This window comes from Botrytis sinoallii (assembly GCF_014898435.1).
Source record: "Botrytis sinoallii strain Bc 23 chromosome Unknown BSIN_001, whole genome shotgun sequence".
NCBI classification, from domain to species: domain Eukaryota; kingdom Fungi; phylum Ascomycota; class Leotiomycetes; order Helotiales; family Sclerotiniaceae; genus Botrytis; species Botrytis sinoallii.
Window position 1 is genome coordinate 3,704,942 of NW_024066028.1, and position 21,609 is coordinate 3,726,550.

The following is a 21,609-nucleotide window of genomic DNA, read 5'->3' on the forward strand; positions in this document are numbered from 1 at the left end:
ACATAACCCGCAGCGCATCGATGGCTTTCAAAACCGCGTGTCAGTGCATCTCATCCCGAGATCTAGACGCAAACGACGAAGCGCAGAAGAAAAGCGTTGCGTGGATGTTTGTGAAACGAATGCCGGTTTTGGCTCACCCTGTGGAAATGTTCGATCGGGAAAATGCGGAGAAATTCATCCATTTATTGAGGAGAAATCATACGGATTGGAAAAATGAGGAGTGGAGTGAAGAAATTGAAAAAGCGTATTTGTCTACGATTTGTTTTCTGGGATATGTGTATAATCATGTTGAAGCGAAAGCGAATCCAGCGGTAATTACACGATTGTTGATTAGTTTTCCATTTTTTATCGAGCAGCGCTTTGGGGAGTTGGTTAGCGAGGGGAGAGATAGAGCGTTGGTTTTGTTAGGGATTGTGTTTGCGCTGTTTGTGAGGGTTAGGAAGATTTGGTGGATTGGGGGATGTGGAGAGAGAGAGGCGAGGGGAATATTGGGGGTGTTGGGGGATGAATGGCGGGATGTGAAGGAGGAAACTAGGGATCTGATTAGAGAGGGTGAGGTGGATGTGTATGAGTTTATATGAATATGAATGTGATGATTTGAGGAATCTTTATGGTAGTAATGACCAGAGAGTAGATAAATGGCGTGATAGAACTCTAAATCAAGCTTCGTAATATTGTTGTAGAGTCAATTTTTGAATCTGACCAATTAACTCGAGCGTATTCTTCAAAGCTGAACATGTGTAAATGTATCCGAAAGCGAAGAACCATTTATGATCGATGCTCGTTCAGATATCTTCTCATCCTCAACACCGAAAATGACAATGGCGGATGTTTTCGACATTTCAAGGAAAGATTGCAAAGTGAACCGAGAGCGATACCGGTATATAGCATCAAACTCTATGGCAACTACTTCTTCCATCAAATTTTGGTACCCCGAGCGTTGAGTGTTAAACTTCCGAGACTTTTGTTTTAGATTGCCCAGGTGTCTTTGACAACTTCTCTGCGATACCTATCCTTGAATTGAGGTTCCTATAATATGAACAAATTATGAACTTGGATCAAGGGTGTGAAAAAAAAACTAGAAAATTCTTCGTTCTACGCTGTCTATCTTGTTTCTGAACGATGGCGAAGATAAACATGATGTAGACTCTTCGTATGAAGATTTCATCATGCGAAAGAGTTGGATCTTCGTACGAGTATACTTTGCGAAGTTGGAGAGAAAAACCTCGGAGAAACATCTCTTTCCACAGTCGACTGTATCGAAAAATGATATGAAAAGGGGTTTATCCGAATCAAAGGTAATATTACGTAGGTGGAAAATGTCAAATGCTAATCGAGCATGCAAGGTAGGAATTGTGGAGGGAAAATGTTGCCTACCTTTCAATAAAAGGACAGCTTATCGGATGGATGGGTTCAGCTGAAGTAGATCCGGGTGATTGTCGGTAATTGTCGATGAAGTACTAACCTACAGCATCTTGGGATGAAGAGTTATCGCTAGGAAGTACAGAGTGCATACTCCGATTTTGATCGACGTTCATTTTGTTGCAGTAGGGTGATGACCTTGTCTGGATTTTGACTGTAGACACATTTTTCACACGAAATGCAATCTCATCTCTGATCTGATCTCACACCCCTAGAACGTTAAATGACAGCAATCACGGTTCTTCATGAATCTAGAATGAAAATGAAAATATGTATTCTCAGATCCAACTCCTCCGGACCACCGTTCACTCCACTCATCGACTTGACATGTTTCGTTCCCATCTAGACCAGCCTTACTTTCCAGACACATTCTATGCAACGCGACGCATTAGCGATCGACCGGACACTCGATCTTCACTGCCTCCACGCCCAACGGAGCCTTCTCCCACGCAGCGGCGAGTACCGAGATTGCCGACGTGGATACGCGATCGGCACAAGGAATCCGATTCCAGCCAAACGCATCACATGACTGTACGATAACAGCTTAGTTCTCGCAGGCCTTGCGCGCAAGGCGAACACCAAAACTGCCAACGAGGCCTTGATGGGCAGGGAATCCCTAGCCCGGACCAGCCTAACGCCACTCGGATATTTTGTGCGAAGCGGGAAGCGACGAATCAGAAGAGCAGAGGAGAGATCATGCACGATAATAAAGAGAGAATGGTTTGGGTCTCTGGATGGTCGGGATAGGTGATGGAATCCGGGATCTAGATTTTGGGATCAACTTCCTTGGAATATACCTAGATTGTTCGGCGGAGGGAGAATCATTCGCGAGAGAAGTCGTCTCTGCGAATCATTCTTTGGGTAGGGCGACGGCGGGGATTCGTCAGGTCGAGTAGGGATTATCGTGTGCACATGTGACCGTGGCTGGGTTGGGATTTTCTTTTCCTTGGGGACCTTCTATTTTCGTATCCAGCCTGCGTCCAATGTTCGGATTGGTGGTATTCAGACCCTGGATTCCAATAAATGATGCGTTTATTATGATTGGGTTTGATTGCTATAGGTGCACATCGTCATGATGGGTCCACGCCTTGATATTTGATGGTAATTGAAGTTGTTTATGGTGAAGGGTAGGTGGTGTGGAGACTGGAGTCAATGGCAGCTGGGTGGAGATGAAGATATATATATAGAGGGTAGGTACTCGGTCGGTGAAGAAGAAGTTTTTTTTTAGAATATATGAAAACGATTGACTTTATTATTTAATTGATTAATATTGCTATATCCTTCAAAGGAATATTTATTTACGATTGTGTTTAATATTCTATTTATCTACAGAAATATATCTTCAAACACGCAAACAAATAGACATAGAAAGAAGATAAAATAAGCAGATAAAATGTGTTTATTCGGCAGTAAGATTTTCTCTTTCTATTCAATCCTAAGTTGATGCATTTCGTTCCTAACCAAAATTCTTACTCCATTTTCTCCAAAAACCTCCGTGCTAACATACCTCCCCTTCACAGTCCTAAAGACGAAGATATAGTCTTTGTCGATCGCCGGGCTCCCCGCCGTAAATCCACCCAAATAGTCCGCGAAAGACGTTCCCACTCATCTCGCCCCGTATCCCGCGTCTCAGAAACGGTCATCAGACAACACAGCCGCCGACCTTCTACACCCATGTCCGAAGTTCACCGGCATTCCACCTCCATGACCGAGATTCACCGCGGGCCACCCAGCCATCGGCATTCTAGCTCCATGACGGAAATCCACCGTTCACACACTCCTGTTCCGCCGACCCCAAAGCCAGCTACTCCCGTTCCTCCTCCGGCGTCCGTTGCCCCTCCACCACCACCTCCACCACCCCCGCCAGCTTCGGTAGGATTTCCTCCAGGATATGCCCCCGGATATCCTCCGCCTCCCATGTCGGTTGCGCCGCCCCCATCACATCATCATCATATACCCCCGCCCTCACCATCTATCATGCCCCAAAGCCCAGCGCCTTCATACCGCGATCTCTCACCTCCTCGCGTGCCTACTCCACCAGAAGAAAGCAGAGTCGAGTTGATAAAAGTGGAAGAAGAACACTGGCCGCCGCATTCCCATGGACGATCTAGTCCAAGCGCAATCCATGTTTCAAGGAGGAAAAGTAGGAAGGGGAGTGTTTCGAGCGGAAGAGATAGAGATAGGAGTGAGAGAGAGGAAATCTATATCCAAAGAGATCGTATTATTGAGCGTGGTACTCCATCTCGGCATGCGTCTTCGAGTCCGAGCTCATTTGCAAGGAGAGGGAGTAGAGGAAGTGGTACCCCCGAACCGGTGCAAAGTGGTTACCGGACGGTAGAGGGAACGGGATGGGATGATAGAAGACCTATTACGCCGAGTGGATATAGAGTTGTGGACGGTGCGGGAGCGAGGAGAGGAAGCGGAGTTGGAATAGTGAATATTCATCGAGAGAGAGAATGGGAGAGAGAAAAGGTATCACCTTCGGAATTTGGTGGAAGGAGGGGTAGTATTCCCTATGATAATGGATCGATTGGGAGACCGCGAAGTTCGGCGGGAAGATTTGCGGAGAGGGAGAGGGTGGTTATGGATGAGGGAGGGAGAAGAAGGGAGATGTATAGAAGAGCTTGAGGGGTTGGGATGTAATTTTGTGGTGAGGCATAATGAGTGATTATCTTGTGTGTGATCGCCTTCTCGGATTCTTAATGGCGCGGCGATGGGATGAAGAAGGTTGGAATATTCTTCAATGCTTTTTTATACCTTTTAGATTGTACGCATATACTGCGCGAGCGAGCAAGTGAAATTCTATTAAATATTTACCAACTTTTTTATTTCTCTTTTATATGTGTGTTTTAAAATGCTCGATACCATAGCATTCGATATTCAATTTATTTCCATATCGAATCACTACTGTTGGGAGTTCATATGTATCATACTCATTTCCATACGCTAGTGCTATTCATGAGTAAATATTGAGCGTGGCAGCACAAGCACTTGTAAGTATAAGATACGAGGAGCTCGGATTTTCTGAGATGTTGCGGAAAGGTATGATAGTATGCATATCCCGCTTTGTCAATTCCCGACCCCTTCTCTCAAGTGCTCGCCTCTTTTGACAGGTAAAGTGGTATCTGAATCCCTTTCGCAGACGATAGGTGATTGTTTTCCGCATTCACCTGATATCTGTGAAGATTGAAAGCCTCAACCTGATTGCAGTGGATTTGACCATTGAAATTTTAAACTTTTGATTTTGATGTGCTTCGCTATCCGCACCTCGGCCCCATACTAGTCATCGTTCAAAAATCATTTGTTTTTTCCTCCCAACTGAAATTAACGTTTAAACACCCAATCTTCAAGTGATCGAGTAATGCAACATATTTGACTGAATGAACCTACTTAAAAGTGCAGGAAAGTGGCGCTGAATTGTGATGGTGATAGCAAGGGCATGGCTGCCATGAACCTGGACTATTGTAGTGATGATCTTTTTTTTACCTTCGAAAAAGTGATTGAATCTGGACGTCAAAAGATGAATTCCTGCTCTCAAATTCTCCATATGATGCTCAAGCATCATCTTTCATATTTTATATTGAAGTCAATTCAGCAAAAAAGTCATGGCTCTGCTCTTTGCTGCTCTGCGCTTCGCTGTTGTACGTCTAATCCCCGGCTGCCTTTGTAAGCTTCTTACGTGTTTCTCCTTCATTATGACGATGAAATGCGCAATTGCCGCGTGCCCATTTAAGATCACCACAGCTCGCTGAAACTGATGGCTGACCAGGGTTCGGGGGTGTCGCGTACCGATCGAAATCCTGGTAGTATGCAAAAAATTCACAGAAGAAACTGCGATGATTTTGCAAACGTTCCAAATCTATGATAGTCTATCTTCGCCAGGAGTGATGTTGGTTTTACTAGCGTCCCAATAAACCCAGGCTAACCGCTCAATGCAGAGTCTTCGAAGTGGCGATTTCTCTTCAGTCTCATTCCAAATATGGTTGACCACATCTGGGTATAGATAGCAGGATCTATCTAGGGTATCTTTCCAAAAGAATTTTATTATATCATCCGTGACATTATTTCCCAAATCGTAAAAGCACCATTTCTCCGTCAACAAATAAAGCTTGATTAAAGTGTTGAAATGTGCGTAGGTTCTACTGAACTCGATTTTGCCTCGATATAACCATTCAACGAACAATCCCACGGCATCTGCGCTGTCCTCTGTCAAGCAAATGATCCCCTCCCCGGCTTCTTTAAACGGCTCACAGAAAGCTTTTCGGAAGTAATCACATGAGTCGCATACGAGCTTCTGTGTACGGTAAATTCTTTTCTTTTGGGTCCGACCATGAGTTGACAACTTCAGTGCCGAGAGTACTAGGATGATACTGTCAGTAACTCTAAGTTCCTATCATTCTGGAAAAAACGGCTCACTCTTCGAAGCAGGAATTTCAACGGGTACTGGAGTACCTGCCAAAGTCGTAGAGGTCAATTGTTGCGCTTTGCATGTAATATTGTCCCAAGTCTGCAGCCAGCTGTTAGTTATCGCATCAGTTATAGAAGAATAATGCTGTATTCATGCTTACAATATGGTAGATCGGAAGAGGTTCCTTACTCTCTTTCAAACTGATGCGATGAGAATCGAAGAAATTTCAGAGTGTATAAAATTTTGTGCGCCGACAATCTTATCAGAAGAGATTCTGTAGTGGATGATTGACGAGTTGATTATTCAATTCATGTTTGTTGGGTAATTGGGAAAGAAAAGTGAAGTGAAATTAAAACGGAGTGAATTTGGAAGTTCACTCATCCTCGCTTAGGTTTGAACGCAATGCTTCAATTTTCTTGCCTCAATACTGTGAAAGCTGGAGCTTGGAAGGACTTTCTCTAAGAGTTACCTAGTATTTGTTCAATCATATCACCAGAATAAACCAGATACAGATACTTCTTTCTTTCGGGGGTGAGAAAATATTTGTATACTTGTCTATAATCTAACATATTATAAGTACATTTGGCCAGGCCTCTATGCTCATCCTTCCTGCAATTCCCCTCCAATTTACAATCGGGATACAAATCACCTCGACCTTCATTCTCTCATAATACTTGGATTTATTGTGATAAGAAACGGTCGTAAAATTCCATAGTAGAAAACGCCATTAATGCCTTCTTTCCTCCATCGTTCCAATGCTGATTAACTTTGGGCTTTCTGATGAGAAACCCAGCCATATCCAATACATCAGCGGTGTCAACGCTATATTTCACCTCTTCACATTTCCTTTGACCTTCACGATGGTCGTGAAAGTCACAACGGTCCGGTCTCTTTTCTCGTGCCAAGAGATATTGTATTTATGTTGGAAATCGCAAGGCGTGCTGGGGTCAAAATCGGCTTGGATATCCTCGACGATGTAATCAGGCATGTCGACAATAGAATGCAGTCTGTTGATAATCAGGAGTCCAATTACGCTTCCGTCCCTTGGGTCATCCAGATCTTCGCGAAATTCCCAGGCTAAGCATTGGATGCAGAGTTTTCTCATAGACGAGTTTGGTAGTGAGAGTTGCCAAATGGCAGAAATATCTTCATCGGAAAGTTTCCATGCATCTCGGTGTTCGAAGGAAATGTTCGATCCTCTGAGAGCTAAGATGATGTCGGAAACATCGTTGCAAGCTTTTCCGAACACCATTTGTCTGCGCTGATACGGAGCTCCCAGAAATTTCTAAATATCTGGCTGGTGAAGTCGAGGTTTACTTTGGACTTTTGAAGCCATCCAACCAATAATCTAATGGCTTCGGGTTTCTCTTCTTCCAAATATATTTCCTTTTCTATACCCTCTCTGAAACTACCACCGGAGAAAGGCTGTCCTGAAGTATTCAATAGAGTCGACGAGAAGGGCTTGGGAGATTGCGAATACTTCTTTCTCTGGGCCGACGACTAATACTACTGGGTCAGGATTTTTCCTAATTGGTTTCATTAGCATATTCAAGGGAGTATAAACTTTGATTATAGACCGGGTATGAAAGATATTCTATAGGTCGATGATAGGGAAGAATCAAGCTTACTTTCTCGAAGTCACAATCTTAAAGACTTCTTGCGGAGACATTATTGATTCGCTTAAAATATTTAAGTCTGATTTATGTTGTTTAGAATGACGAGATAGAATTATATCTTATAATGGTATATATGTTGATAAAGATCTAAATATATCCAAGCTGAGTGAAGGTATGTACAGAATATCTTTGTGTGTATGTGTCTAACAGTCCTGTAATGTAAAAGAGAACTTTGGTCAGGGGGGCGATGAATGAATATATACTCCAGCAATAAGGCCAAGTATTCGTGTGAAGTTTTCAAACTAATAAGCCTAGGGCCTTGGATTTGACTATCAGATGGTTAGATATCACGAGGAAATGACATTCGTGACAGAAAAACGTTCTGAAAAGAACATTTACAAAGACTTTGAGGCTTGTAACAGCCGATGAAGTTGAGTTTTTGACGCTAGTGTTTTTAGTATGGAGTAGTCAAGACCTAGCTTGGCCATTGAGAAGAACGACATCACTAATTTGTATCTAGCTCCGGTGCTTGAATCTGATAACCTTATCACGTGAATATGAATATTGATAGTGTGAGAATCTCTGTTCATTTGCGATTTAGAAAATTTCAGTGGTCAAAATGCTTGTTCAATTCTGACTGGTTGAAGCACAATATTCGGGTGGCAATGGTGGAGTTGGTGAACTAAGCGAGTATAAGTTGGCTTGGCGTGAAATATGATGAAGACTATTCGAAACATTACGCTTTTAGAATGGCCCATGAAAGTATTGGGTATTGAGAACTGATACGCAAGAATTCTCTTCATACTGTTGGTAACAAGTCGGGAGCCCCGTTAGTCAGATATACGAAGGCTCTGGCATCAGCAAATCCTCTTAACTCATAATCTACCATATCTATAGATTCAAAACATAGGAGAAACCCCTCGATATGTAAAATATAGATGTGACTCTGGTACAGCTTCCATAATCAGAAGCTATAGCTGGGAAAATTAAAGCTTTGGGATCCATGCAGCCCATCAAAAGTGCTGTCTTATGTTTGCTGCTTGACTATCTAAGCAGCCAAACAAAACTATCATGTCAATTTGAGATCACAATCACTTTTAATATTATCTTCAACCCTCGGAGCATAGTATTAGAAAGCTCACGTAACTGACTATGGATGATGGAAGGCGAATCTTCATATGTCTCTAAAACTATCGTCGTCTGTTAGTTGCGATCAACGTATTTTATCTAGCAGCTGCTATAATATTTCCATCTTTGAGTATGTGTTTCTTGCTTCTAGCCAGTAAAAATGCTCTGGGAACATTCGCTCCAAATGCTGTGCTTAATGAAGCCATACAGATGCACTTTCAAAGACACCTGGTCCTCGAAACAACTCTAGTGTTCGCCCCTGTTCCCAGTCTCCTCAATAAGCTAAACCTATGATCTATCAAGATGGCAGACTTCTCCTTCCGAATGTCGATGATAGGTACAAGGCCTTGAATTGTTGATTCAAATGGGCATGGTGGTGGATTGTCTGCTGGGTGTTTATGTAATTGAGTAAAGAAACTCGCATAAAGATCTTCGTGGTCTTTAAAGAGCTGCCACAAAGAGATGAGCTCTTCAGTATTCAGCGGAAATGTCTTTTTCTCGGGTGTACCGGATCTTTCATCGTCCCAAACATTGTAGACAAGTAGACGAATGAGCCATTTGCGTAAGGGCGATGTAGAAGACGTGTTTCTCCAGACGCCGTCCAGTTGCTCTTGACTACATTTGGGGGTATTCATAAAGGTCATAAACTATCTCCTGTATCGCGTCCATAGTCTTATTTGCTAATTCGTTTAGGCACAACTTCTCAGAAAAGACGTAAAGTTTGAGAAATTGGTCGATATCCGTAAGCTTCGTTGCCCTCCTTACTTCTCCGCGATACAACCAATGAACAAACAGCTCGAAAGCTTCAGGATCATCCTCTGGCATGTCCATACAGGAACTATGGCTCTCTTGAAATCCACCTGCTGAGAAGGCCGCGCGAAAATATTCCACAGACTCGCATAGCAGCTGCTTGTGCAGAGTGAACTTTTGCTTCTCCTTGCCTATAGTTATTGTAACTAGCTCATTGCCCAGAACTCTGAAGTGTGTTAGTGAGGAGAGCTCATGGAAGTAACTGGTGTTGATCTTACTTTCCGAGGTTGAGCCCTGCCATGGATGACATATCAATCAAAGACCATGCGCCAGAGTTCAAATATAAGAAGCTTGAATAATAATTAATGTTGACACTTGAATTTCAGAAGGAAACAAGATTACCTATCTCAACGTAATTGAGGTTCTTGAACCACCAGAGTCTACGACTGCGGCTTGAGAGCTGGATAAATTGTGGTGAGAGAAGAGCTTCGAGGCGAACGACTTTCTTCTGAAAATGAAAGTCGCGAAGTTCAGCCTCGTCCTCCAAATAAATTGACAGTCGATTCACTTTCGAAATGATATTTCTTTTTCCAACCTACGAAAGACTTAGGACATCGAATTTCCGCTTAGAGTTTCGAAGTCACTTCAATTCTTTCTTTCCGTTCATCCTGTTCCTTCTCTCTTCCTCTTCCGCATCCACCTTTACTTGTGGTTGTTCACCTAGCAATACCCAAATATTTCATCAAAGCAACTGTTTATTCTCGGACAGACGATTGAGCCGTATAAACAGATAAATCCTACAAAGATTCGTTTTCAAATCCAATTGTATCTACTGCAATCTGCCGCCACGATGGGTAATGCAAGTATTCCATCCACCTTGAGCAATCCATTGATCAGCTCTAACATGGCCGATCAGCTTAATGAATACGCGAAAGAAGCTACCAAGCAGTGGAATGCATCTGCAGGAAATGTTTCACCCAAGAAACCCCAAAGCGCCAGTCAAAGCAATCAATCTGCCGTGCAATCGAAGTCAACAGCATTGATGAAGCTTGAACCAGACGTCTTATTCACAGAGTCAGTATAAACCATTTCGATTCTTGCCCCGTCTTTGCCTTCGATCTAATTTTTTGTGTGCAGCACAATGGGAATGGAAACAATAATGTTAAAGGTTGGACCGTCTGATGATATACACGGCAATATGGTTTTTTCCATCCACAACAACTTGTTAATCGCTTCTTCTCGTCGATTCGCAAAGATGTTGAGAACAGGTGGTACTTTGGATCGTAATCAAATGTATTCCATCCACGATACAAGTCCTGCTATCTTCAAATACTTTAATGAGTATCTCTACACTCGTCGCATTCCCGTCGTCAGTCACCGCATGTCTAAAGCTGAGCAAGGAACTCGAATCTTGGAGCTTTGTCAACTCTATGTTTTCGCGGAAATGTTTGAGATGGACAACACTTTTCTCAACAAGATCATTGATACAATTCAAGATGGTCTTGCTGTTGGTTCTACCCTTTTGACATTTAGTTTGGTGAGAAACATTCTTGAACACTCTCAGCCAGAGTCTCCACTTCGCAAGTTCTGCGCCGCAAATGCTCTTTATTCTGCCATGGTACCAGGTCTCGACACAACTGGATTTCAGTGGTTGATAAAGAACAGTGATGAGTTCTTTGCCGAATTCATGAAGATGCTCATTAAGCTCACCAAGGGCACCGATCCTCGTATTCGCGATGCCAAGCAAGAATATGCGAAGGAAACCAAGATAAAGGAAGAGGAATTGGAGAACGGAGGAGTTGCTGTTGATGGTATTCCTGTTGCTGTTCCTGTTGTTGGTCCAGGTGTTCATCCATGCCAATTCCATATTCATGGTCGATCAGGATCTGGTTCAGGAGCCGCTAATGGTACTGAGGATGACGAGATCTGCTACTTATTGGCTGATCTAGAAGTTTAGACAAAGCAAAGACGACTGGATATTGTCATGAGCACGCATTGAGGGTTCTCATGTTAATACACGGCGTTTCTGGAGTCGAAAGCGGTTGGGAAGGAGCAAACGACGACGTGCAAAAAGTAAAGCGGCGCAAGTGGATCTTTAATATTTCAAAAATCAAAGGTAGCAGTGAGTTATCGGGAACATATCTGCTTCCTTCTTACATATCATACCATACGATGCATACAAAACTATGAATGTATGATTCCCTTGATCATATTCTTGCTTTCATAACGTGAAATTTGAAGGCAAAAGTGGATGTAGAGGCGAATTATTTTCCATGGCATGTTAGTGAATTCCAATTTGATGTTATTATTCTTAGAAATACAAGATTTTTAACAGATGAAATGAAGAATACTAAAACCACCCAGTCCCTTAATTTAGTCTATAAATTTGTGCAAATACTCCTTTATATCGCTCCATATGCCTGTCCTTTTCCCAATGCATGATACGCAAAAACCGTATTCTCCACAGGCTAATCCACATAAATATTGCCAGCTGATCTGCTAGTAATTGAACAGTGGGCCGCACTTTCCAACTTCTTCAGGGTCATCATGTTCATGAAATTCGCAACCATGATCTCCAAATCTGCTACCTATGACAGTGGGATCGAACTCTCCCTCTGCTTTCCATTTCATACAAACAAACTGATAGTCTGGGCAGAATTCATCTAAATTTATTTCTTCATCATCAGTAGCTGCCTCGGATGCATAGGTTCGCGATATTACATCGATTCCAGGAATTACACCCTCCTCGGTACCTTTCTCTGATTCGTTTTTCATGGTGAAGAGAGCATACAGACGTAGGGGGCTGAATCTTTTCGTATTCATGCAGATTTCCTGGATCGTTTCGGGGGAGATAACAGAATATGCAGCAGCTTGAAGGTCTTGAATCTCGTCCATGATTTCGTTCATAAGTGGCTTTTCATCGACTAGCTCGACGGCGTAGTAGAGGTCGCGCAGATATTGAGTATGTTCTTCGAAAAGTTTTCGGCCTGCATGGCTTCGGAATGTATGAGTGGCATTGCTAATGAGGGGTGTGACAGTAAAGCGATCTAGGCATCTACTGTGTGCGTATGAACATAGAGAATCAAACATTTTTTGGGTCATTGCTGGGACTTCTAGAGGATCACGTCTTAGTCGATGTGCTCTGAAGAACTTGAAGTGATCACAGAGAAGGCCTCTGTGGGAATCGAGCCTTATGCCACCTTTGCCGATTACGACAAACTGGTACATTGCTGTGAACAAGTTATCGTTCATGGTACTGAAATCTAGTCTTAGTGTTTTATATTTGGCTACGTTGGTTCTCGGAAGGTGCTCACTCGATGGCCAAGTCTGAAGTGCCTTTGTGCGGTAGGTGTTGTGGTATTCGGCCTAGTCGACTGTGGGTATTGATGAAGTGAGAAATCGTTCTTGATGTTGCTTCTGTCTTTGCTAGGGGTCTCGAGATCTCTGTAGAAATGGAGACTAGACTTGTGTCGGAGCTTGAAAGCTTGTAACGGTGTTCAAAAGTGATGGTGTCTAAGGTATATCTAAATGTCAAAAATAGTATTGAAATTTGAAAAATTGTAGTGAAATTCAAGTACAGGGGATGTTTGAGGTATATATAAGAAAATGTTTAGCGTATAATGATGAAAATTACTCAGAGCCTAATCATGAGACTATGAGCGTTAGTTCGAGTCTATAGTGTCCTAAAATATGAAGTCCTTGAACTCAAATGCTAGATCCAAGCCAAATGAAAGCTTGTCGTCGGATTTAGATCTCCATGGACTTCTAACTTTCAATTTTGTCATCCCAATGCCAAAAAAAGCAATCTCCACTGGTACTACTAACAAGGTTTTGGAATTAAGTTATATGCTTTACCCAAAGTATCTCCACATGATGGAATTGAGAAAGAAACCCATAAAAACCCCGCCATTTCGATCAATCACTAAGCAATTAAGGTTGAGCTAATGACGAGTTTGACAAGTAACTAACGAAATCTTGATAGAAAGAGTGGGGAGAATGCTGATTTTTTATGGATCTTAATATAGTCATGTTAACATTGAAAGACTACCACTAACATGAAGATGGTGCCCTAACATAACCTGTTGCTGTCGAATAACGCCGCAACTACAACGTTATCTACTTAGCATATGTTCTCTGGATCCCAAAAATCTCACCAGACTTTTCACTGTTTCTTGTAGCTCATAATTGAAGATCTGTATTACTGCATTTTTGATCAACGCGATCTTTTAACTCGTCATCATGTCGTTAGATCTAGGTAGTTGTAACGCCTAGCGCCAACCGAACCTTTTTAGGGCTGCAGATCAAAGGTTCATCATTTTGCCAAGGCGGTTAGGACAACTTGCAGGATTCTGGAAGTCCTGGGAAAAGCAAACGCAATTCACCAGACGAAAATCCTGGATATATTCACTGTGGCGGCGATGAATATCATTTTAATACGAGGCTGCAGCTACCTGCCTATGTAGGTGAATAGTATCAAAAGTCCCCACTTTCTCAAAAAGAAAATGAATTTCCAAGGGTTGCCATCGCTCACAGCTAAAGGCTGGATCTATCAACTGAAACACTGCAACCTTTTTACAACCAAGACGTTATCCGCCATCTCGAAGGTCTTGAAGTAGAAAGTACGGTAGAGTTTTTTTGCTTCGAAAAGATTTAGTAATTCTCAAAGGTATGCAACATCAAATTATATCAAACCTCTACTTATTTCTAATAAAGCTCAGGACATCCATCCTCAACTGCCACGATGAGTTCCACCTCTAGATCACCTCTCATGACGCCCGAGTAAGTCTTTTCTATTGCTTTCCGCTTGCTATGATGAAAGCATGATTTTCATATGACCTGTAACTAATCTTGAAATATCAGGGTACTCAACGAAACCGTCATTTTATATGTTGGACCCAAGAGAGAGAAGTACATTGTTCATAAAAAGGTGTTGTGCGACCAGTCAGAGTTCTTCAATGCCGGGTTCAACAAAGGGTTTCAGGAGGGATCCAACGGTGAAATGTATCTTCCTGAAGATGATCCTGCTACCTGTGCTGATCTTATCGAATATTTCTATCGCGGTACCCTTCCATATGCCGACGAAACCACCACTCGTCCCATGCTAGAACTTTACTGTCTAGCAGAAAAGATCTGCATGCCATTATTGATGGATGAACTTATGGATAAGATTATGGAAGTCCACATGATGAAGTACCCAGGAGGTTTTGCTGCAGGGCCGGTTCAATCTATTCACAATCATACTCATAGCACAAGTAAGCTTCGACTATACGCTTCGGCTATGTTGGCTTTCGCGATACACGTTGCAACTAAGGACCCAGAAGGGGCTATAGAAAATTACCTCCCGCTCAACAAATCTTGCCCAGAGCTCTTCGTAGAGATTTTCCAGATTATTTCTACACATAGAGCATTTTTCGTCAATTTAGGTAGTGCACCAAAAGGTGTTAAGGATGCTTTTGGACCATGCGGTTTCCATGTTCATAGTCCCGATGGTATCTGCTACAGGAAAGCTAAGGGGTCCAAGACAATGGGGAACGAGAAGAATGACTTAAGCAGGCCATCTACATAAAAAGGGTCAGCACGTGTGATAGCTGTTCTTAGCTTCTATACTTTTCCCCGCACTATCCGAAAAAAGAATTAACCTCGATTCAAATTCGTGTGTTAATGATTAACGCTATTCAGATGATAGGGCGTCTTGGTCGTCAATTGCTCTTTAGGGCTACAATATCTAGACAATACATTATTTCGTCTAGCGTAAAACTCTTCTTCCATCCTGTGAATAGATACGCTGTCCCATCTTGCCAATTCCCATCCAAGACATGCAACTAAAAAACTAAAAATGAAAACATATAGAAATTGGAACAACACTCATGTATGAACAATTTTGCCACATCAGTCACATTTTATGCATACACCTCATACATCTCCACCTTGTCCTTGTTTTGTGTTCTGTCTTATCACACAATATTATGTGTTTGATCTGTTTCATTTTCATCTGCACGAATTGTATGTCCCACGGCTAGCTGTCTCGGCTCTGAAGCATGTGACGCTTATATTGCCTTCACCTTCTAACATTCGAAATGATGAGTCAGTAGTATCCAATGGTCCTTCAAATTTATAGAAAAATACCAGATCTCTTCTATTTTGTTACCCTAAATACATTGAACTATCGCTCGCAGTGGTGATAGTCCTTCAGCAGTCCTCAAGTCTGCTTACACAATCATTAATAGGTCCGCTCTGAATCAGAGCTATCAAAGCCCCGAACTTTCACACACCTAGTAAGAGATATAGCCCTGATTTATTTGAAGGGGAATGGTTTGACTTACTCCCTACAAAGTCGATGCAATGACGTAACTATCCGTTCCATCAGTTACAGCTCTTTATTCTCCAAAATCCCAACTTCACTTCAAAATGAAAGCTTTTTTCTGATTTGTCGGATAATATTGGAATAGCTATTTCGTTGAGTGATGGTTAAGAGATCAAGATGTGTAGAGAGAATGAATGGAATTTCAAATGCTTGAGTGTTAGGACGTGTAGTTCGTGTGTTGAAATGAGGCTCGCTAGAGGACTTCTGACAAATGAGGATATGGGTGCCCATAGGATTGGTTGGTTTTACATGATCGTTGGTTTCTTGTCTGTTACAGTAAATTACATTCTATATGATAGGATCTGGAGTGATCCGAGAGGCTCTGAATGTCTAAAAGGCAATAGTGAGAGTGATATTCACATGATTGGACCAGATAGAGGGCGTAGACGGATCTCTCTCCCGTTAAACCCCTTTGGCAATGAATAGATTGGATAACATATGAATTTATTGATTTAGTATTAATTATCATAGATTTGGTGGATATCTATTATCTTCGCTATTGTTCCTGGAAATTACTCTCTACTGTAGTACTACAAATAGTACTACAAAGCAGTTATGACATAGCCAACTAACCCCTCACCTTTAAATGCTGATGTGTTCTTTCTGTCTGGAAGGAGATATCAAGTACAATTATTAGTTATGGGGGTATATCGCATCTATTGCTCTGAATCCTGGCTGAATACCGTTTTTTTTTCAACCCCCGTTCTGTCTCTTTTTCGTTGTCCTCGTCACATAAAGAAGGGAGCGGGGCTCTCAACATGTCTCTTAGTATTAAAGGAGCTATGATCTGACATCAACACGATATAGAGACCATATAAATGAATAACTATATAATATGACCTATTATAACCCGTAGACATCTCACAGTGTACAAAAGAATCTTTTGCAAAAGCTCCGACACGAAAATGGTCTCACAGAATCTGAAACTATGATTGCGATTAGGTAGAAGTTTTGATTATCATGGCTATAAAAATCAAATTAACATCGTATTTTCACATCTTTCAAGTACGAATTGAATGTTCTCGAACTCGGATATGTTAATGTTGTCAAAGGAGAGGAAGATTATCTTCCCTTTGTTCCACACTCGATGGCCTTTGATTCCTGACGAACTAACCCAACAAGAAAATATTTACAAAGAACCTAATTCCTTTTCAAAATCATCACCATCAAATTGTTGACAATCAAATACATCTCAAGAGCTTTGGTAGTTCATCGAATATACTAGTAACGCAATGTCCAACCCAGCTCCCATTCTAAGCATCGAAAAGCACTTTCGTTACGCTTTGACACGTAAAGAGAGTCAGTTCAATGAATACTTCAAAGAATGGCAGACGAGAGAGCCGCTATGGAAAAATCGTCTTGGGGATGGTTGGGTGATATCAAAAACTTTGGGTGCGGGCGCAGGGGGTGGGGCTTCACTTGTGAGTAGAATCTTTGCAGGCAGAATCAATTCCTAGAACTAGAGAATGAATTCCATACCAAAGAATTTGGCTGATAATTCTCTCTGATAGTGGGAGTGGCGTGGTGATCCAAAGGCAAAGAATGCGCCGAAATTGAAGCAAGTGGTTGTCAAACTTGTTTACGATGGCTATGAGGTATATCCAGACTCCTATACTGGTCTGCGAGGGGAAGCGGCTTTCTTAGACTTGTTGAGAAAGATTCCAACGAAGCACATTGTTCATATGTACGGTCCCCCCAAAATGGATGACAGAGGACATGTAATGTATTTCCTCGAAATGTGCCCCGGCGGCGCTTTATCATCCTTACTGGACATACACATCGATAAGGAGATGAGGTTTCCTGTCTCGGAAACTGATATGTGGTCGATTTTTTATTGTTTGGCTCAAGCTGTAACAGTTTTGGATCGTGGAACAGAAGATCTCAGCGAGAACGGGTGGGATAGAGACGAGATTGGTCATTATGATATGATCACAAGCAATGGTAAATACTCAATTCGTCTTAGAGATGTTGAGCGCTAATAACAAATTTTCTTCAAGTACTTATTGGGTATTGCGATAAAGTACATAAGCGCTGCCCTGTTATAAAGGTATGTACAAGTATATTGTGTAATCAAATAAAGCTAGATGCACTAACCAAGGTGGTTGATGACAGATTGGGGATTTCGGAGATGCAATGGAAGTCAGAAGATTAGATCTTCAGACCGATGACACTGCCAAGATAGATAGACAAGAGAGGGGTGCCATAGCATGTCGACCTCCTGTGAGAATTTTTAACATCAAATCCTCGAAAGCAAAATGAACTAACACTTCAAATAGGAACAAAGAAAAGTTGATGTTGATCATCCCCGCCACGGAACTTGCTCTAACGTTTACATGGTTGGACTCATCATGCTAGGTCTACTAGACAGCCAAGTATCTGTTTTTATGCCCCCCCAAGGTTATGCGGTGAATTATAATGAGAGGCTTAGAAGCGGTGTAAATATGGCATATTATCTTGAAGATGAAAAGGATATAAAAAATGCGTATTCGCAGATGCTCAGAGCACTGATTATGGAATGTTGTATGAAAGAGCCGCTACTACGACCTAAAGCAGCTGAGCTGCAGGAAAGAACCGGAATGATGTTTCGACTGGTTCAAGATGAGTTGATAGCGGATACTCTTGGAAATCATATTTGTTCTGGTTTGGGAACCGAAAATGTTTTACTGGAGGACTTGGAACCACCTAAAGAATGGCTGATATGAGGATCACTTGCAACTGAGACTTTAGACGTTGTCCTGCTTGTTTTCTGTTGCTAATTGACCTACTAATAGTTAATGATAAGTTCCTCATGTTCTTTGATAGCTTAAAACCCTAGCTATGACTACCTACTCAGCAGAATTGCAATAAAATCCTCTGTCATCCTACTAGTTATATACCTCTTTGATTACTATGATTCTTATGCTGGTTAAGATACGCAACTAACCAGGCAAGATCGTTCATCCGGATCTTGCAGTCTTGTGGTCGGCTGGAAATCGATAAACATCAGCACCGAAGCCTGCGGACTATTTGATGCATGCGACCCTGACACGACTGATACATGCACCATATAGTACACAATTCGACAAAATTTGACCAACTAACCACTCGATCATCTTCTCTGATAGCTTACTTCAACTGGACGCCGATAAAATCAAAGACAATAAGTCACAACTTATTGTAGAATTCATCAGAAGGATGCACGTGTTGTGTTCAAGGGTGTGTAGCGATTTGCAAGACTAAATTTCGATGGCCAAGTACAGTCTGTGAATTATAGCGAAGAGATGTCGCAATGAGAAATGTGACTGTAGAGAGCAGCGAGGTTTCCAATCACAAAAATTTAGCTTATTGGTAAAAATGCTAATAGATAGAAAATACATAACTATTGGTCTTAGCTGCCTGATGTAGTGACTTCATTCTCGCTTACATCCTATCCTTACTTTGACGTTCCGTCATGCATTACCGAGTAGCTGTACGAACATATATAACTGACGAGATGAGATTTATTTGGAGAGATTGACCTGACGAAAAGGCGTAAATTCTGCATGAGGAGACGAAGACAAAGTTGAAGATGAAATATGAAGCGTTTCTTCACAAGATAGCTGATTAGATGATAGCAATAGAATACAAGCTGTTGACGTACTTCGAAAACATGACGGCAGATTAGATGAGACAGTCCAAGTATGAAACGAAACACATCGATACTACAGACTCACGATAAATACCTAATCAGCCAACCTAATTCTGCAAAACTGAGCAAAACGCTTCCATCACTTCGAATACCTCCCAAACCCCAAGATCCACGGTACTTAAATGGAAACATGGAGATGTCAGTCTTCATCGGAAAAGCTTGACTGAAACATTATCATACTATCACCTTCGCCTACATTCATCTTACTTGTGTATTTAGCCAACATACCTAGGTAACCTTGTTTCATCTCGAAGATTCACTTCAACTTTTCTTCTCTTCACTTCTAAATCCCATCCCATTCCGCTTTCCACCCTTTTCAGTTCCGCATGTGATCAACTGGAATAAAAATTAAATTTCTTAGTACAAGAAAACGCACGCTAGCGTCGTCACAAGCCGCTGTATCTACCATACCGTAAACCCTCAAGTTTGCTACGTCCATCTTCAAAAGGCTCTTAACAAGAGCTCCTTGTAGCGCTCCCTGTGAATAATACAGGAAACTTCAATTACAACAACTACTTCTATATTTCAACACGATTCTTCCCTTCAACCCAAATTTGATCTCTTTCATCATTAACTCAAAATAATAAAGTATTTGAATAAAATTCATCAAATTATTCAACTTTATTATACAAACAAGATGCCTCCAAAGATCTCAAAGAAGCGATCCGTCAGTTCTTCCGCAGAGTTACGTCAACCTAAACGCGCTCGTGTCAATGGCGCGTCTCCTACGTCCACCACCTCGATTCCTGCAGATAACGCGTCGAGCAAGACTGGAACTAATAACACCAACACGGAAACTACCAAACCAAAACCGAAGTTGAAGATCATCCTCACACTCAAGCAAGATGCAGAAGCAGCTAAGGCACCTTTAAAAGCGACCCAGAAACAACCAATCGATCCTTCAGAGAAAGAAAGTAAGAAGAAAAGTTCGCGAATCAGCGTTCCATCTCCAAAATCTACCACAGCTGGCTCTGTAGATGATGAGCCAATCAAGAAGAAGAAGAAAGCAGAGACCAAGGAGACTCTAGTAGTATCGAAAAAGCTTCTCAAAGCGCCCGGAAAACAATCAGTCAGTCCTTCTAAAGAGGCAAAGAACAAACGTTCGCCTGTTAGTGTTGAGTCTGACAAGTCCACAACCTCTGTCTACGTGGACGATACACCGAGCAAGACTAAGCTAGAGACTAAGAGCAAGACAAATGCAATACCTACCGTGAGAAAAAGCATCACTCTAAAGTCTAAAGTGTCTAAATTGGCAGCACAACCAGCACAATTGGAACCGGTACCATCAGCACAAGATGCGCCCAGTAAATCTAGGTTCGCAGAAAAAGAAGTCGCTGCAATCCGGAAACGATCAAACGATATAGATGAGGCAATGATCAAGACCAAGACCAAGGCCAACGCAACCGCAAGCGCTACCGCAAATACAACACCTCGCACAAACCAATTTCTGTCCATCAACACTCCGCAGCCGAAGTCGAGAGCCCGAAAGCCTCTCAGAGAGCTCGAAGATGCAGGAAACAACGCCGTTGATGGTCAAATACAACCTCAAAATCCAGACGCTCAGCTTGAATCAGAAGCTATTACCCAGGAATTCGATCCCACAAATACGTTGCTACCAAAATTACCGCCTCGAGATCCTGTCAAGCCATTTGGTCCCAAAGAGAAGAAGACTATTACCATTTGGATGCGAGTCAACAATGCAGCTGGAACACGAGGCAATCTTGTCGCTTTCCAAGAGCTCTTGTACACTCTAGGCTGTCTGGACCCAAGTTTCGACAAAGAGATCTTGGCGAATTTTCACCAGCGAACAGAGCGATACATTATGAGAATCAAGAAAGCATTGAAGGAATGCGGTGCTGTTTTGTTTCTGGAAGATGATAAGCTGGAAATGGAACCGGTTTTTGCAGATTGGACAGTCGTTTGGTTAGAAGAGGATTGGGATGGGGCTGTTGATACGAGAGTATACTATACTGACAACTATCTTGAGAAATACTCACCTGCTCTTAATAAAGAGAATAGAGACAAAGTTATTGCGGCAGAGCTACCAGTCGACGAGCCATTCGAAGAGGAGGCGGAGATTCTTTATGTGGTGGATCCTGATGAAGTCGTTGCCAATATCACCACTACTAACACTAGTAAAGTCAAAATAGTCCCAGAGTGTGATTCTAACCCTTACGGAATGGCGGATTGGAAATAAAATGGTGGAGGCTCAAGAAATGTGGATGAGGAAGGACTTTCCAAATTGTTTTGGCAT

The 21,609-nt window shown here is 42.1% G+C and overlaps 8 protein-coding genes across 8 annotated transcripts; 5 read left to right on the forward strand and 3 right to left on the reverse strand.

Annotated features, from left to right (window-relative positions):
* Positions 1-2,657: 2,657 nt before the first annotated feature.
* On the forward strand, positions 2,658-4,050 carry EAF02_000837 (uncharacterized protein; the record flags this gene model as incomplete). Its single annotated transcript, XM_038896885.1, has 2 exons — positions 2,658-2,831; positions 2,951-4,050. The coding sequence occupies exons 1-2, from the start codon at positions 2,816-2,818 to the stop codon at positions 4,048-4,050; spliced, it is 1,116 nt and encodes a 371-aa protein (XP_038763744.1). The 5' UTR covers positions 2,658-2,815.
* Positions 4,051-6,659: 2,609 nt separating this feature from the next.
* Positions 6,660-7,082, reverse strand: EAF02_000838 (uncharacterized protein; the record flags this gene model as incomplete). The annotated part of the gene is made up of 1 exon (XM_038896886.1): positions 6,660-7,082. One exon carries the CDS (start codon positions 7,080-7,082, stop codon positions 6,660-6,662), a length of 423 nt encoding a protein of 140 aa, XP_038763745.1.
* Positions 7,083-7,238: 156 nt separating this feature from the next.
* On the reverse strand, positions 7,239-9,625 carry EAF02_000839 (uncharacterized protein; the record flags this gene model as incomplete). Its single annotated transcript, XM_038896887.1, has 6 exons — positions 7,239-7,356; positions 7,459-7,525; positions 8,085-8,128; positions 8,863-9,189; positions 9,272-9,550; positions 9,603-9,625. 6 exons carry the CDS (start codon positions 9,623-9,625, stop codon positions 7,239-7,241), a joined length of 858 nt encoding a protein of 285 aa, XP_038763746.1.
* A 603-nt stretch (positions 9,626-10,228) lies between these two features.
* EAF02_000840 (uncharacterized protein) lies at positions 10,229-11,281 on the forward strand (the record flags this gene model as incomplete). The annotated part of the gene is made up of 2 exons (XM_038896888.1): positions 10,229-10,398; positions 10,462-11,281. 2 exons carry the CDS (start codon positions 10,229-10,231, stop codon positions 11,279-11,281), a joined length of 990 nt encoding a protein of 329 aa, XP_038763747.1.
* Positions 11,282-11,823: 542 nt separating this feature from the next.
* On the reverse strand, positions 11,824-12,552 carry EAF02_000841 (uncharacterized protein; the record flags this gene model as incomplete). The annotated part of the gene is made up of 1 exon (XM_038896889.1): positions 11,824-12,552. One exon carries the CDS (start codon positions 12,550-12,552, stop codon positions 11,824-11,826), a length of 729 nt encoding a protein of 242 aa, XP_038763748.1.
* A 1,304-nt stretch (positions 12,553-13,856) lies between these two features.
* Positions 13,857-14,890, forward strand: EAF02_000842 (uncharacterized protein; the record flags this gene model as incomplete). Its single annotated transcript, XM_038896890.1, has 3 exons — positions 13,857-13,990; positions 14,043-14,103; positions 14,185-14,890. Exons 2-3 carry the CDS (start codon positions 14,066-14,068, stop codon positions 14,888-14,890), a joined length of 744 nt encoding a protein of 247 aa, XP_038763749.1. The 5' UTR covers positions 13,857-13,990; positions 14,043-14,065.
* A 2,030-nt stretch (positions 14,891-16,920) lies between these two features.
* EAF02_000843 (uncharacterized protein) lies at positions 16,921-18,390 on the forward strand (the record flags this gene model as incomplete). Its single annotated transcript, XM_038896891.1, has 5 exons — positions 16,921-17,109; positions 17,200-17,629; positions 17,686-17,735; positions 17,801-17,908; positions 17,965-18,390. 5 exons carry the CDS (start codon positions 16,921-16,923, stop codon positions 18,388-18,390), a joined length of 1,203 nt encoding a protein of 400 aa, XP_038763750.1.
* Positions 18,391-19,992: 1,602 nt separating this feature from the next.
* On the forward strand, positions 19,993-21,552 carry EAF02_000844 (uncharacterized protein; the record flags this gene model as incomplete). The annotated part of the gene is made up of 1 exon (XM_038896892.1): positions 19,993-21,552. One exon carries the CDS (start codon positions 19,993-19,995, stop codon positions 21,550-21,552), a length of 1,560 nt encoding a protein of 519 aa, XP_038763751.1.
* Between the last annotated feature and the right edge of the window lie 57 nt (positions 21,553-21,609).